The sequence below is a fragment of the Paramormyrops kingsleyae genome, chromosome 14, assembly GCF_048594095.1.
Source record: "Paramormyrops kingsleyae isolate MSU_618 chromosome 14, PKINGS_0.4, whole genome shotgun sequence".
NCBI classification, from domain to species: domain Eukaryota; kingdom Metazoa; phylum Chordata; class Actinopteri; order Osteoglossiformes; family Mormyridae; genus Paramormyrops; species Paramormyrops kingsleyae.
This window is the reverse complement of record NC_132810.1, coordinates 19,906,800-19,923,368: the sequence shown is the minus strand read 5'-3', so window position 1 is coordinate 19,923,368 and position 16,569 is coordinate 19,906,800. Positions and strand designations below refer to the sequence as shown.

Below are 16,569 nucleotides of genomic sequence, written 5' to 3'. Positions count from 1 at the left end.
AGCTTATGTAATATGATTAAAATTTATGGCTGTAATTATGTTATATTGTTGCAATTGACTTGGAATCTATTATTTTACTGTATTTGCAGCGTCCTCCCCAAGAAATTCTGCCTCGCATTAGTACATTTATGCTCTGATTTGATTGATATTTTTAAAATGTGCTATTATTTTGAAATCTGACCACCTGCTGACAACCGGAAGCAGAAGTTTCTCTGCGCATGCGTCCTACGACCTGTAGCGAACACCCTCTGGGTGCATCTCCCTCCCTCAGATGGCGCACAGCAACAAGGCGAAACGGAGGAAATTGCGTCATGGGGCTAAAATAATTTCCTAGCAGAATGTGGCAATTTTATTATAAGGCGTTCAAGTAAATTGATATTAGTTGTAAAACAAGATTAATGACCATCCCTTATATAGCTGCAGATAAGCACGGCCTGCGACTTCAAAGCATGCATGAGCAGGATGTTTCACATACTTTTATACTTAAGGACAGACGCGGTCTATGTACATTTGCGTGTTGCGATTGAACGGTTTCTACTGCGATATAATCTGGCCGCTTTCACATTCTTGGCTTATGTGTACAATAAGTGGCATGGGATTTGCTCGATACCCTGCTGACTTTTGCGAACGCAATCGTCTGCTCATAGCTACTTTGCCATTTACCATTATTATTATTATTATGAAATTTGCATTATAAATTCGTGCAGCATATGCTGAGTGAACAGTAAATATTGTGATGCGTCGGGTAAAATAAACGCTGCGCGTTGCCGGGAAATCGTGCCTTGCCTCCTCCGACAGCTCATATAAAACCAGCAAATGTGTATTTAACGGTTTAACACGATGACTGGCTTAAGGAAACATATGGAAACCCTGAAGCAGAGGCTGAAGGTGGATCTCTTCAGAGAATTGGGGCGCCAGTATCCTGTCTTCTGTTTCATTATGCTTTGTTTGCTTTTATCCACCGTTCTCCTTAATAGGTACCTTTTGCAAGAGTTTAACTTAAGGAATATAATGTAATGTTGACATATAAATGCTTGCTATACGTTACAGTGTTTTACAACAATAGTTTGAACAAGTGATGCAGTAAAAAAAATCAATGATGCATGCAATATATATTTTTTTCGTTTCAGATATCTTCACATTTTGATGGTTTTCTGGTCGTTTTTGGCTGGCGTTGTTGTATTTTATTGTTCCCTTGGCCCAGAATCTCTACTGCCAAATATCTTATTTACAATAAAACCGAAGAAGAAGGTAAGTATTTACATATACTTATAAAATTGCAATATCTATTAATGACCAATTAATCGCCTTGTGTATAAATTATATTGCATAACATATATTAAATGTTATGACAAAGACAGTTAACGTGTAAAGCTTAATATTAAATAGTATAAAATGATTTGTTGCGGAATGTGAAAAAAATTGCCTGCCATGTTGTTAATATTTGATTTAATTCTTCAGCAGGAGCAACAGGAGTTGTTTCCCTTGGGCCACAGCTGTGCAGTTTGTGGGAAAATAAAATGTAAACGACACAGGTAAGTGTCTTGTCGGAAATTGCGCAAATATTGTTGGTTTTTCATTTGTGCTGATTTTGGTGACGACAGGGAGAGAGAGAGATGACCCTTGTAGTTGCTTTTTGTATTACCTTACGAAATTTTGTTATTAACCAATACAACTGCGACCTTAATAATAATTAAATACATATATTAGAAGTCTACAAAACGAAATGGTCCAAGACGAAAGCGTTGCGTAATAATTTATAATCTGCAGAGGTAATTGCCTTAAAGTTTTCTGCACCTTTCAAAAAGGCTTGTAATTGCACCGGCTGTTGTGCTATTTCCTCTTGTGATTATGTATGGCTTTGAATTGTAGACAATCTGGAGCTGTCTCTGTATAAAACCTGTCGCATACTGCCATCATGTGGCAAAGCGCTGGAATTGATGATCCATCATTTGACAATATGCTTTAGCGATTTAAACGAGCCTCTTAAGCCGATTAGAATTACTTCATTTAAGAATGTTGCCTTGGCAGTGTTTATTATTTTTTTTCATGTTTTCCCGCAGACCGACCCTGCTGTTGGAAAACTACCAACCCTGGTTGGATTTGAAATTGCCGTCAAAAGTGGACGCTTCTCTTTCAGAGGTGAATCTTCTTCACTAAACTTGCAGTTTGTTGATTTTATTCAATTATGTTATTATGTCAGATTCTTATGTGTCACTGTCTTTGTATACAGTATATATACTTCACAGAAATGCTCTATAAATTAATTTACATTATAGAAATTTAATTTATCTAATGTGTTTGTAACCGGCTCGAATGTTTTTGTGACCGTTTTATTTTTGTATGTATTTATCCCATGCAGATTTTAGAACTGGTCTTAGAAAACTTTATTTATCCTTGGTACAGGTGGGTGTCTCCATTTCCCTTTAAAAAGTCGATAAATGCCAAGTCCCCTATTCTCTCAGAACGTTAATAGTTGTAACATTGTTTTTGCACTGCAGGGATATAACAGATGATGAAGCATTTGTGGATGAGTTGAGGGTAACCCTCCGGTTCCTTGCAGCAGTGCTAGTGCGCCGTGCGCAGAAGGTACTGGGACACATTACTGACCTGTGAGAAACGGAGCTCAGGGCTGAAATTATGGGAAATGTGGATGTGTAATCCACTGAAATAACACGAAACAAAGTGCGGCCGCCACTAAAATGGCAGGAATCCTGAATGTGCCCGTTGCTGAAATGATGAAAAACACAAACACCGTTGAAATGACGGGAAACACTAATGCACATGTGACTAAATCTACTTAATTTTTTTATTTATTTTTTTTGCGCTAAAATGACATGAAATGCGCATCCTGCTGAAATTTGAACGTGCCTGCCACTGAAATGACAGGAAACGCGTGTGCGTTCACTGCTGAAATGACGGGAAACGTGAATGTGCATCCCGCTGAAATGACAGGGAACTAGAACGCGAATGCGGCCCATTCCACAAACCAGTCACGGCAGCACCAGGAGGAGCCCTCCAAAGACCGTATATGTTACCAGGCTTTATTACCGGGGCCTTACGGAAAACGTGCCTCAATTGATTTTTTTCTTTATTGCTGCAGGTTGATATTCCCTCCCTTATTACGCTCAAATTGTTGAAAGCCGCCATGAAGCACATTGAAATAATTACCAAAGCACGACAGAAAGGTAACTGTACTGCCTGCACTGGAATGCGCTTCTTTTTATTTATGAGATCGGAGGTTATACATCAATATTATGAGTCTCATTTGTTGCAAGGGAAACATGGCTTGTCCATAGTGGGCCACAAACCCAACTGCAGCCTGGGAAAATTCCCAGGGCTTGTTATTCTTTTCTGGAGGCTTTGGTTCTGTAGTCCCATACTTTGGAGTGGTTACCCTTAATCCATCTGTGCCCCCCCCCCGCAGTGAAAAACTCAGAGGGCCTGCAGCCGGCTGCCTTAGAGGAGTACGGACCTGATCTCCATGTGGCCCTGCGGAGCCGGAGGGAGGAGCTGCAGTACCTCCGGAAGCTGACAGAAACACTGTTCCCCTATATTCTGCCGCCCAAGGCCCTGGACTGCCGGTACGGGGAACCACAGGGAGTTGGAGAGCCTGTCGGAGGTGGTGTTTGGCCTTGATGGGCAGGAAATATACCCACCTGGATTTAGAGTGTCACTATATTCACAGCTGAGGCAATAAACACTATTAAAAGTCATAGAATCATAAAAAACCTCTTCTGCTACTTGTGCAGCTTTACTGCTTCTGTTTTTACTACAGGCCTTTTCTACTTGGAAAATACTGTACAGTTTGAATTTATAGTAATTTATATATATATATATTTTTGCCTGTTTGTTTCCAGATGGTTGATGTTTTCCGATTATGTGCTTTATGTTCCCTAGGTCACTCACCCTTTTGATTCGTGAGATTCTGGCTGGTTCCCTCTTTCTTCCCTCCATGGACTTCTTGGCTGACCCAGTAAGTATTCATAAGGCTCTGAGACAAGATGCCTCTAGGTAGGAACAAAATTCAGCCAGTAATATATCAGCACTGAACATTTGGGAAACTCAGAGTGTTCTCATCATTGATTGATATTTTAAATTTCATGTATTTGAGTATTAATCTAATCTGTTGTAATTGTCATGGTTTCTCTCTTATAGGATACTGTGAATCATCTTCTCCTTATATTTATTGACAATTCACCTGTAAGTATCTAATATGTAGTTAAATTTAAGTGTTATATTATGGTAATTTTGTGTCATGTAATTGAAACTTTGTAATATAGTAATGTATAAAATGAGCTAGTGAAATTTTAATATTAAATAACCTTTCATTTTTTTGCCATCTAAGTGAATTGCGTATCATACATTACATGCATGTTTAATCAGATGGATTTTTAAAGTGAAGTCTGCTATTTCAGCAGTTCTGTGGGACACCACCATCTGGGGTTTGAGCTAATGACCTTTCGGCGTGGACTGCAGGTCCTTAATTACTCTGCTTTCTTGGTCACAGGACTGGTGACAGCTTGCAGATGTTTTCCAGGTGTCATGCGGGTCCGCCCCTGGTTTTCTGTCTCACCTTGCTGTCGTGGTTTTGTTCCTCTCCCAGCCTGAGTCGGCTATGGAGCCCTCCTCCACCCTGGTCCCCTTCCTGCAGAAGTACTCAGACCCCCGCAGCAGGAAGCCGTCGGTAATGCACATGCGCTGTCCTCTGCCTTGCCTGTTACCCCACATCTGGCCCGACCTTGAAAGCCCAACCCCACCTGCTTCTGCACCTGCTTAAGATGCTGAAGCTGGAGCTGAAGGAGATCCGCGAGGAGCAAGACTTGCTGTTCCGCTTCATGAACTTCCTCAAGCAGGAGGGCGCCGTCCACGTGCTGCAGTTCTGCCTCACTGTGGGTGAGTACCCCCCCACCCGCCTGTGTCTCTCAGGAGAGTTTGGGTGCACATCTGTAACAATGCATTATGTAAGAATTCCACGTCATGTAAGAACTCGACACAATGTAACAAATTTTCACCTCCATATGTAGTAGCACCCGCATTTTGTAATAATCTGTTGCATTTTGTAATAAATTGTTACATATTGCGGTGGTTATTACAAAATGCGGGAGTTACACTTTTCAATGATGAAAATGTAATACTGTATATTATGTAATAAACAATCAAAATTGATGCCTTCATTGACACTTTGTCGAGTTATTGCATAATGCGGTGTTACTACATAATGCGTTGTTATAGCATTACTACTATTTTTATCTTGGCACCCTCTTAAGGTTCGTAATGACAATGACAAAGCTGACCAGGACTCTGCATTTTTTTTCCTCATAGAGGAGTTTAATGACAGGATTTTGTGTCCGGATCTGGCTGAATCAGAGATGCTGCTGCTGCACGAGGAGGTTAAGAAGATTTACGAGACCTACTGCCTGGATGAGAGCATCGACAAGATCCGCTTCGACCCTTTCATCGTGGAGGAAATTCGGCAAAGTGCGTGGCTTTCAGTCTTCTTGTTGAAAGTTTCGCTCCTTAAACGCACGCGCTTGTGAGTTGGGCTGCACGATATACTGTATCAGCATTGTCTTCACGATCTGCTCTTGCGTAATAATCACATCGCATCTGTCGGCACTGCTTTGTGCCTTGACATAATGGATGCCATAAAGCGGGGGAAAGTTAGGGTGATCCCAAGGGTCCCTGAGTGACTGTGATCTGGATTGGGGGCCCTAATATGATATGATTTCAAGGGGCCCAAAAGTCTTTAGTGGCAGCCCTGCTTGACACAACTCACCGCAGCACCACCAAACTTATGTGACACACTCTACTGGTAGATAATAAAAAGTTCTATTTGGCTATAGTTTATTTCGGGTAATTTTATCTCCTTTTTTGTTTTATAAACATCGCATTACTACTCGCAGTAACTTCACAAATTGCGATGTGATATCGTACAGCCCTGCTCGTGAACATATATATTGCTACTATAATTGATGCTCCATTATCATCCCATATCAAGTCCGACTTTGTCTTTGAAGGCTTCAGTGGTGTAACATTGATTCCTTTAAAGACACATGATACATCCCTTTGACCAAATTCGTGGGTGTCTGGGCAATGGAAGATGCTTCAGTTTTCGATTTTACCATCAGCATCTTCAGCATGGGTCTGCTATGTCCCTTCCTCCAGTTGCCGAGGGTCCCTATGGCGGGGTGGTGAAGCTGCAAACCATGCGGTGTCTGTTCGAGGCCTACGAGCACGTCCTGTCCCTTCTGGAGAACGTTTTCACCCCTATGTTCTGCCACAGCGATGAGGTAGCGGCTCACGGGCTAAACTTGATTCAATATCACGCTGTTCCATTTGATAAATGGAAGGAGAGACGGCCCGCTATGGAGGGCAAAAAAAATGTCTGTCGCTGGATGTGAATAACGATCTGCGGAATACGTACGTTCGATAAGATCGCTCGATTTCCTGGTTCGATTTCCCTTGCAGTATTTCAGGCATCTGCTGAGAGGAGCTGAATCACCGGTGAGGAACTCCAAGCTAAGCAGGTGGGCGGATATCTCCTATTTACCAGCTCGACCCATTAGCGGCGCCCGTCTGCTGCTTGCGGAACATTTTCAATCACTTTTGCATGACCGTTGTGGAAGCCATGGGTTGGTTTACCACGCCCACTCCTGTTAGCGTGGATTGTCGTCTGACATCTTCTTATGTTGGGGGGGGGGGGGGGGGGTAGTGTTTGCTCTGGCCAGAAGTAACTCGTTGTGCCTGTTATTACAGAAATAGCCTGAGTTTGGATGACATCCGGTAAGTACATCCCTGCTTGTTCTCAGCCTGTGACACCCATTGATCGCTGCATGCAGGACGCAAGACAGTACAAATGCCTGCTTTGTTGTAACAAGCCAAAAACCCATCTGTGTTTTGTCTCCAAGGGTTCGTCTGTGGTCTGGATTAAATCAAGATCTTATTTTTATGGCGACCCCTTAGCTTGAAGCATTTATCAGCGCTTGTGGCATGTGACGTTAATGTCTTTGCCTGGACCTCTGTTGTAGTATTCTTGTTTACGTCTTAAAAGAGTTTTTGTCTACAAGCAGCTAGATGTTGTATTGATAACTGGGAAATGCAGTTGAGGCAGTAGGATGCTGAGATGCAGTACTGCAGGACCTTTTCTGGTCTGTGTTCCCCCTTCCAGTTTCAGTGCCCCCCCACCCACCCTCCACAGAACTGACCTGTCACGTTCCATGCACACCTCCTCCACACCACCCCCCATCTCCATCCTCCATCTCCATCCATGAATGTTTCTTACTCTTAAGCTGATATCGCCCCATGGACCAACACGCTCAGGTCTGGCGCTCATCTGTCAGGAAGAGTTCTAGCTGTTAAGGCAGTGGTGAGGACAGCATGGAGGCTGGAGCATCAGGAAGGGGCAGGAGGCGGAGGAGGAGGAGGAGGAAGAGGATGGCACTGCACAGCATCCCGGGGCCCGTTTTTTGGCTCCCTCAGCTAACCCGTGTCTGTCTCTCTCTTGCACCCGGCGTCTTCCGCCCCTGCCCACCTACCCCCCCAACCATGTCTGTCCTCCTGCCTGTCCTGTGTGCGTCCCTCGTAAAACACGGACGCTAGCTCCGCGGGGTGGGACTACGCACAGAGCTCCACGTCCCCGTCGGTCACCCCCGGCTCATCACCGGCGTCTCTGTTTCCCCATGTCCAGTCCATTCTAACCCTCCCATCTGGCATTCTCACTTCTCTCCCTGCCGCGCTGAAGTAAGTCAGGGTCTATTACAAGCCATGTGACCCCCCCCAAGTCATACGCATGGCCCTTGTAATACCGACCGTCTGTCTCTCTGTATGCATGGCCCCCCAGTTAACGCTGACAGTCGTCGCTGTTGCCTTGTGGAGGAGATCTTTGTCCTACATTTTGTGTTATCTACTGATGATTTTTTTGACTTATATATGCAAACGGTTGTGTTTACCAGTCTTCTGCAAAGCCGATAAGTCTGTACATTGCAGTGAGAGGTCTGGGTATAAATACCCTAGAGGTATATTTATAAGAACCCTCTGTATACCTTTTTGTTTACGTCGTTTTTGTACGCATCGACCGAAAATAGTATTATCTGTATAATATCAGGTTGGATAACTGCGCAGATTTTCAACTTAAAAATTATTTCGAGGCTTGACTGGGAAGTTTTATTTTTTCATAATGCATTAGTTGTTCCGTATTGGATTGCACTTGAAACGCACATCCATCAACCTTATGAGAACCTTAATACTATTTTCAGAATCAATGTTTTCTTAGAGTTTCCCTTTTAGAACTTCCAGTTCTGCCTTTTTTGTTCCTCTGAACTTCCTGAAACGCCTTAAATGATCCGGAGCCTCAGGGTGTGTTACATTTTGCTCAGCAATAGGGCTTCCATTGCATTGCTATAGTGGTCAATTGGATTGAACTGGAAATGTCACTTAGGAACCAATTAGAACGTTTGTTAAAACTCAGAACACTGACCATGGAGGAATGGTTGCTGAACTACCTCATTGTTGGTGCTGCAAAGTTTTGAACCCGCAAAGCTGCCTTTTTGGTTGTTGAGCATTACCCAACCACCCTGTCAGGTGGGATAGCTGATCATTTATCCACACCATAGCCTCCCCCCCCCCCCCCCCCAGCTGCATGCGTCTGGGCTGTTCCCAGTTTAAGCCCCTCCCCTTTGGCGTCACTGAGGGCGTGTGTCCCGTGTGCCATGCAGGGGCAGCTCCAAACGCGGGGAGACTTTTGGCATCAGCCGCATCGGCAGCAAGATCAAGGGCGTCTTCAAAAGCACGACCATGGAAGGGGCCATACTGCCCTCTTATGGCCTGATTGAGGGTGAAGACGACATGGTGAGCAGGCTGTAGAATGCAGGGATATTCATGCAGCTCTTATCACCTGTGAACTCTGGAGTCTGGGCCCTCGCCGTCCCTGGCTGGACTTGCATATTTACATGTACATTCTGATTTGTTTTAGTGCTGTGGGCTTGGGTCAGTCCTACAGTACATTCACTGCCTTTAAATTTCAGAATATCTCTCCAACTTAATATGTAGTTCCAAGCAAACAGCTCTGCCTTTAGATATATATTTTTTTTAACTTTTTGAGTGTGTTGATCTCTGGAAAATGATGTGAACTTAGCAGCATAAAGTTGAGTGCATTTAAAACCAGATAAGGATACATGTAAATAAACCAGAATTTATACACCTGTGACTATAACTGAAATTCAAGAATTTCCCTCTGGGATCAGTAATCATCTAACCCAATGTACAAGAAGACCTGTGCATGTTAGACACCTAACCTGAGCCTGACTCTGCAGAACGATGCCAGTAGTGGGATTTCTCTGCGATTTGCTGATCACTCAGGTTTGCAGTGCCAAGAACATAAAGATCATACTTGCCATCCAAGAACAAACTTGGGGCGCAGTGAATCATGGGGTTGGTCTCGTGCGCAGAGGATGCTGCCAGTGTAACCTTGATATCTGGGGTGCGACAAGACCAACATCTGGGGATTTTTACCGTCCTGTGTTCTTAGTATTGGAGCTGGTCTTCGGCAATGGAATAAGACGTAAAATGGGCACATGAGAACCCAAGTACAGTCAAGTACGCATATTGAGATTCAGTCTGTGTCTCCCCTCGCCTGCTCACAGGTAGAAGAGGCCATCATGGTGGTAGAAGACGATTGCCCTGTGGAGGCGATAAGTACGCCCAGCACCCCCCGTAACCTGTCCGCCTGGGACATCAGCATCCCCTACGTGGACTTCTACGACGACGAGGTGAAGAGGGAGCGAATCCCAGTCTTCTGCATCGATGTGGAGCGTAACGACAGGAAGGCGGGTAGGAGCAGCTTCCTGGCCTCTCATTGGTGGAATGAATGAGAGTGGCGTGGCTGCTGATGCTACTCCATTGGCTAAAAGAGAGGCGGGAAAGTATTGGTGTTGGTATTGATCTGTCTGTCTGTCTGTCTATCTCTCTGTCTGTCTGTCCATCCACATATCTATCTATCTGTCTGTCTGTCTGTCTGTCTTTCTTGAAATTATATATCTCTTCCTTTGTTTAGTGGGCCACAAGACAGAGCACTGGTCTGTATACAGACGATACCTTGAATTCTATGTCTTAGAATCCAAACTCACCGAGTTCCACGGTAAGCTCCCTGTGTCCACTCAGCTACACCATAAATTCCGTCTTGCTTTGTGTGCAGGTTTGTTTATTATATATTGAAAATATGGCTGACGGATGGGAAAAAAACTTTTGATGTGCTTTTAATGGATCCAGTTGCTGAGGTACACTAAAGATGCTGTAAATTGTCATTTTTAAAATGAAGTACCATGGTACGAGTGGATTGGCGCTCCCTGTCATTCTCATGCCCACCCTCCCACACAGGGTCCTTTCCAGATGCACAGTTGCCGTCCAAACGAATAATTGGGCCAAAGAACTACGAATTCTTAACATCCAAGCGAGAGGAATTCCAGGAGTACTTACAGGTATTACCTTTCCAGCCCAAAACGAAGAGAACGAGAACAGAAGGAAGGAAGAGCGTTCTCTGCTCGATTTCGCCTCCTTTCGGATCTGTTTTTGTTCCCATTACGAAACAAAGTGCTTGCACTTCAATAACACTTGTGCATAATAGATTGCTACCCTTCTTCAGACTGCCATTTTTAGCTGTTAACAGATAACCTCATTAGTACGGAGAAAGATGCCTAATTAGGTAGGTTAGAACAGCGTTCGCTTCATTAAAATCCCTAAGTACTTGGGCGGAACGAAAGAGCAGAAACAGGAACGATGACCCTGCTAAGGGCTGCTACCTCGTGCTACCTGGGCTGATATACTGTTGGTGTGTGCATGTGGGTTATGAACATATTACATTATGGTTTATGTACATATATTGCATTTTGTGGACCTGAGTGGGATATGCACATATTGTAGTTTATGTGTGTGTATTACCTTGTGGGGACCAAATGTTCCCAGAATGTGATAAAAAACCTTTTTTGACGTTGTGGGGACCATTTTTTCAGTGCCCAAAATGGGAAACTCAGTTTTATAAAAATCTGTGACTGAAAATTGTGTCAGAAAATTAGAAATGCCAAAAGTCTTGGATTAGAGTTTTCCCCATAGAAATTAAAGGAGAGTCCCCGCAAAGACCTGTGTGTGTGTGTGTGTGTGTTGTCTTCATCCCTACAGAAACTGCTGCAGTATCCAGAGCTCAGCAACAGCCAGCTGCTCGCTGACTTCCTGTCCCCACACAGCGTGGAGTCTCAGTTTCTTGACAGGATGTTGCCAGACGTCAGCCTGGGTAGGACCCCCCGGAAATGAACAGCGGTCTCTTCCCTCCCATCCCACTCGTGGGCGGTTCTGCCCATTAATATTGCATCTTTCATTTTTCTTTTCAGGAAAAATGATCAAGTCAGTTCCTGGGAAACTGATAAAGGAGGTACACATTTTTTCCTTAATTACCCATATAAATGACACCATGTAAAAAAGTTTAGATGTTTTTTCCTGTCAGTGCACATGAACTTGGGTGTTTGGAACAGAATCAGCAATGTTGCTGCTGCTGCACCTAGGAATTGCAACCATGACAACCTCAACAAAGGTTTGTCTTCAGTGTGTCTCCTCAAAATGTCTCACGTGCAGAAAGGCCAGCACCTGGAGTCATTCATACAGTCCTTCTTTAACTCCTGCGAGTCTCCGAAGCCCAAACCAAGCCGTCCGGAGCTAACTATCCTCAGTCCGACGTCTGAGAACAACAAGAAGGTGGGACAAGGAGTTTCTACTGGTTTTAAATGAACTCTGCTGTAATTTGACAGATTGTGTTTGTGCTGCACATTTTTTGTGCATGTATGGTTTGGTTGCATGAAAAATGATCAGTAACACTTTACTTAAGGCCATATTTTTAGTACTTTATAAACATTCATTATGCATTATAATGCATTCAGAAAGCATTATAAACATGGTTATAAATATTTATAAAAAGGCAAAACACAATATATCCATGTGTATTATGCATTATAAATGCCTTATGAAGCTATAATGCACTATAGATACCTTTATATTGCAGTCCAGAACATTCTTGATGCTTATACGAAGCGTTATAATGCATTATAATGGCATTTATAGTGCATTATAGATTAGAGCTTCATAAATCATTTATAATGCATAATATACATGGATATAATGTGTTATGCCGTTTTATAAATATTTATAGCCATTTTTATAATGCTTTATGAATACATTATTTGTTATGAATGTGTTCATAAAGTACTAAAAACACGGCCCTAAGTAAAGTGTTACCGAATGATCTGATGATGAACAAAACAGCATTTTTGGGTGCAATTCCTCCTTAAATATCTTCGTTGTCTTCCTGCTTTGGATTCTGTGCTCATTACCAACCTGCAGTTGTTCAACGACTTGTACAAAAACAACGCCAACCGCTCGGAGGTCACCGAAAGACGGCACAATCAGAACTACTTCATGGAGATGATCACTGTCCAGGGCGTGTATGACGTCCTGATGTACGTTGGTAAGTGAGTATGCGACATGATGACCTTCACTCTAATGTAGCTTCCTCTCCTAGAGTGAAGGAGTACTTGAGAGTGTCCTGCCAACCATTATACAATAAATGAATGTGTTTCCAGCTTATTGGAGCGATGAATCTGAAAATGAAATCCCTTCTGCTGACGTTTGTAATAGAGTGAGACAAGGAGGTGGCCAAGTTTAATTTGTGTTAAATCATCAATGTATAACTAGCTTATTTTGTCTCATCACTTCTGGCTGTTTCCTGAGGCTGTTGCGTAAAGAAAAAAAAACATGGAATTTCATTGGCAGGTCGAGTGGTGTTCCACATTCCTGATTGGTTGCATCACCTGCTGATGGGAGGTCGAATCTTATTCAAGAACACCCTTGAGGCCTATACGGACTACTACCTGCAGTACAAGCTAAACCAAGTCTTCCAGGAACATCGTGTGGTCTCCCTTATTACTCTACTTAGAGGTGGAGGACCTCTGTAGAGCTTTACTGAAGCTTATCCCTTGTTTCACACAATTACACACTTGAAAACCTTTAAATGTATCGCTCTGCAACTAATAATTTTCTTGCTTTCAGATTCGGTTTTCTGTGAAAACAGTGATTCCCGCTCATTTGAAGATAAACAAAGGAGGGCCAAGAAGACTTTTGAGGAAATGATGCGCTATGTACCAGGTCACTCAGCCCTTAATGATCCCGACGTCCGTTCGGGACGTGCCGCAGAATCTGCTGCGGATTCATTACGTTTGTAGACAAAGCAGCCCAGTTCATTTTTCCCGCTGTTCTGCTCTGTGTAGCTCACAGGTTCAGGTTTATTATCAGCTAGAGATGTAGTTTCCACTTTATATAGGTCATGCCAATTTATTTTTCTGGTTACTTGCATAGCACCCTATTGTATAGCCTTGTTCTCTCCATAGTGTTGTAGGCTATCCCCAGCTTGTGAAGATCTCATGTTCTCCGGGTCGCTTCTTTCCCCACAGACTTCCTGGGCAAGTGCATCGGAGAAGAGGCCAAGTACGAGGGCGTGAGGCTGCTCTTCGACGGTCTGCAGCAGCCGGTTCTCAACAAGCAGGTGAGCGGCGTCTCTGGGACTTTCTGGGTGCCCCGAAAGAAGTTAGATAAAATCAGCCGCTCGGCTACCTGCTAATGTATGATTTAAGATCACAGCAGCTCAGAGTTACAGGCTTCATTTGGTGCCTGATTTTGGTGCCTCCTTTTGGTACAGATTATTATCTCAGTAATATAAGAAAGCATATATAAAAGAAAACACAAAGACTCTAATAAGTTAATGTTTAGGGAAAATATTCATAGAAATATTTATACAACTCACAACAGCACTGGGCAGCCTTAGAACCTGCAGTATATTTGTAAACAGACCTCCACTGTACTCTGGATGGTTCTTTGCTTCCGCAGCTGTGTGTGTATAAACGTATAATGCACAGTGTGTCGTGCTTTAACCTTTGCATAATTAATGCATTCTTTTTCTGCTATTTCTTTTAGCTGACATATGTTCTTCTGGATATTGCCATACAAGAGCTATTTCCTGAACTGAATAAGGTAAAAAATTGTATCTAGACTGGAAACTTTTAATGAGATCTGCTTTTGATATGTGACTTCAGCATACATTTATGAAAATTTTCAATTTTTATGCTTTATTGTTATAATATCGTTTTGTTGTTATTAGTATTTTTTATTGCGTTTTTTTTTTTCTCGACTTATTTTACTACCACTGAGAAAATTCCCAATTGACGAATGAAACATTATAATGCAAGACCGGGTTTTGCACAGCTACCTAGCAACTCATTATCGCGTTGAATGTCTCAGTGGTTCTCGGTGCGTTGCGTTAGCAGAATGTCGGCCCGTTTTGAGAGGACGATGCGCGTTGTCTGTCCAGCACGTGCAGAAAGATGCGCCAGCCATGGTTCCTTGGATGTAGAGATGATCCGAGGCCGCGTTCTGGCCCGGCTTCACGTGACGGACGCTCGGTACGCCATCACTGACACCAGAAGCAGATGGAGCTACTGAACTCACTGTGGTTCCGCTTTGACTGTGACTGTGACTCTCAAGGCACCTGCCTTTAAATTAAAAACTAAACACTTGTGCAGGGACGTGTAAGGGGAATAACAGCGTGTAATGCCCTAGGAGTTAAGATGATGTCACTACTGATATTTAAAGTTATTTGTCAAAATTCATGTGATCAGAAAAAGATGTTTTCCTGTTTTTCATTTTTGCCAAGTTACTCATTATTTCTTGAAAGGATGTGTAGATTAAACTAAGCCAAAAAGGTTTTCGCTCGAAACTTCATTTAACTGTCTTCCAGGCCTCATCTCTTGCCTGTAATTAGCATCGCCGGCACATCTGTTCCCGGTCGAAACTGCGCATCTCTCCCGCTCCGTGTCTAATTATGAGACGTGTCGAGCAGAAGGGTTTTTGTGATCCGGCCTCCTTGTAAATTAAGGAAATAAGTTTGCTCGTCTGACAATTTTATTGAAGTGGTAAGAGCGCGTGTGAACTCGCAAGCCATCGAAGGCAATTGTCCCCCGCATGAAGTCTCTGAAGATGCCCGTCCGACGTCTGGGGACACACCGTGAGCCGCGTGCGATTTACGCATCGACGGGTGAAACGTTCAAGTCCTAATGACGGGCAGGTGCACGAGCACGGGACGTCTCCGTTCCGTTAACGTTAAACATCTGTTCAGCCTAACAAGCTGAAACCCGGAGGAAATAGCTATTGGTGATAAGATGACTCGGTATGCACTTTGTCTGTTGATAATTTTCGCGAGTTTGCACAGATCTGTTCCGCTTGGGGTTTGAGCATGGCTCCCATCTCTAGTGAAAACTAACATCACCAGCTACCATGTTTACTTGACTGTTAACATTAATCAGTCGCACATCTGAAGAGCAGAGCCATGCAGTCACAGAGTGGCTTATTTCCGTGCTTCTTTTGCATGTAGATGTAACAGATTCTGTTTTATTTGTTCTGTTCGATGTTCGCTGTTTTTAAAAGCCTGTTACCTGTTAATGTCCATATAAACGATGTTAATATTTAAACATTTTACTATATATATGTTTGGATCATTAAGGTAATTAAAATGTACTGTAGTGAAACTGGAAACTTGTAAAATTAATTTTTGTAAAAGAGCAAAGCGTAATGGGGTTGATTTTTTCCCTGTAATTAAAACACAAAACTACCTGTGTGCCTTGTGGCTTCCTGTGTACATAGACATCTCAGTGTTATGTAACAATAATAAACTTCGGCTAATCACGGTTGTCCTTGTAAGTTTTTCCCTAATAGGTAAGTATGGAAATGTTTGTTTATCGTGTAGCAAAAACACATTTTCCTCATAAAATCCCACAGTCAAGTGATGCTACTTGAGGAAATTATTCTACTGGCTAATTATTTCATGGTGGGTTATAGACTATCAATGTCACAGGGACTTCAGATTTCAGGAATTCCTGGCACGTATGAAAAGGGTGAAAATGAAAAACCATCTTATATATGGATAAAAAGTAGGTTGGGTAACTATATGACTTGCTAAAACTGTGAATAATCGAACTTGTATAATTGAATTCAACCTCAAAGATGGGCTTCAGTGACACTTGGTGAGATGTGTTCACGCTGTTTGCTTAGATATGGACACTGTGGCTGTCTGAAAGTCTTAAAGGTGCTGCCGTCATTAGGAATAGTGAGTCTGGCTGCAGCCTGGCATTGCTGGCTGTGTCTGTGGCACACGGTGGTGTTTATTTGGCCAATTTAACCTTTCAAAGCTTATAATTCAATTTCGACCTCAGACCCACAATAAACACACAGGGTAGCAGAAGACATGTTCATGTGTGAAGTCAAGTTTCTAAATCCAGGAGAATCCAGTGTGTACGTGGAGTTTTCGAACTGTAATATATCAGGTGACATATTAAACCCAGAGGACACAATTCTCGAATAACCTTTCCCCAAATCTATGTTTGTCCTTTAATATTAGGAATTCTCCAGCTCCCTGTGGATGACCTTAAATCCTCTGAGGTGGTGTGGAAAGTGGAAATATCAGTGTTAGCCTGATTT

At 43.0% G+C, this 16,569-nt stretch overlaps 1 protein-coding gene across 3 annotated transcripts; it reads left to right on the top strand.

Moving 5' to 3' along the window:
• The first annotated feature begins 240 nt into the window (after positions 1–240).
• LOC111857974 (sorting nexin-14-like) lies at positions 241–15,777 on the top strand. Of its 3 annotated transcripts, XM_023839299.2 has the most exons (30): positions 241–977; positions 1,131–1,251; positions 1,462–1,535; positions 2,064–2,142; positions 2,363–2,406; positions 2,502–2,589; positions 3,104–3,188; positions 3,428–3,584; positions 3,901–3,976; positions 4,159–4,203; positions 4,607–4,687; positions 4,782–4,896; positions 5,326–5,481; positions 6,169–6,293; positions 6,472–6,530; positions 6,760–6,786; positions 7,603–7,743; positions 8,718–8,850; positions 9,645–9,831; positions 10,055–10,138; positions 10,378–10,478; positions 11,176–11,287; positions 11,385–11,425; positions 11,626–11,745; positions 12,388–12,511; positions 12,817–12,981; positions 13,093–13,188; positions 13,494–13,585; positions 14,014–14,070; positions 14,408–15,777. In XM_023839299.2, exons 1-30 carry the CDS (start codon positions 841–843, stop codon positions 14,447–14,449), a joined length of 2,964 nt encoding a protein of 987 aa, XP_023695067.2. In that variant the 5' UTR covers positions 241–840; the 3' UTR covers positions 14,450–15,777. The 3 variants fall into 3 exon arrangements, with proteins under 3 accessions (XP_023695067.2, XP_023695068.2, XP_023695069.2); XM_023839300.2 differs by lacking the exon at positions 7,603–7,743; XM_023839301.2 differs by lacking the exons at positions 6,760–6,786; positions 7,603–7,743.
• The last annotated feature ends 792 nt before the right edge of the window (positions 15,778–16,569 follow it).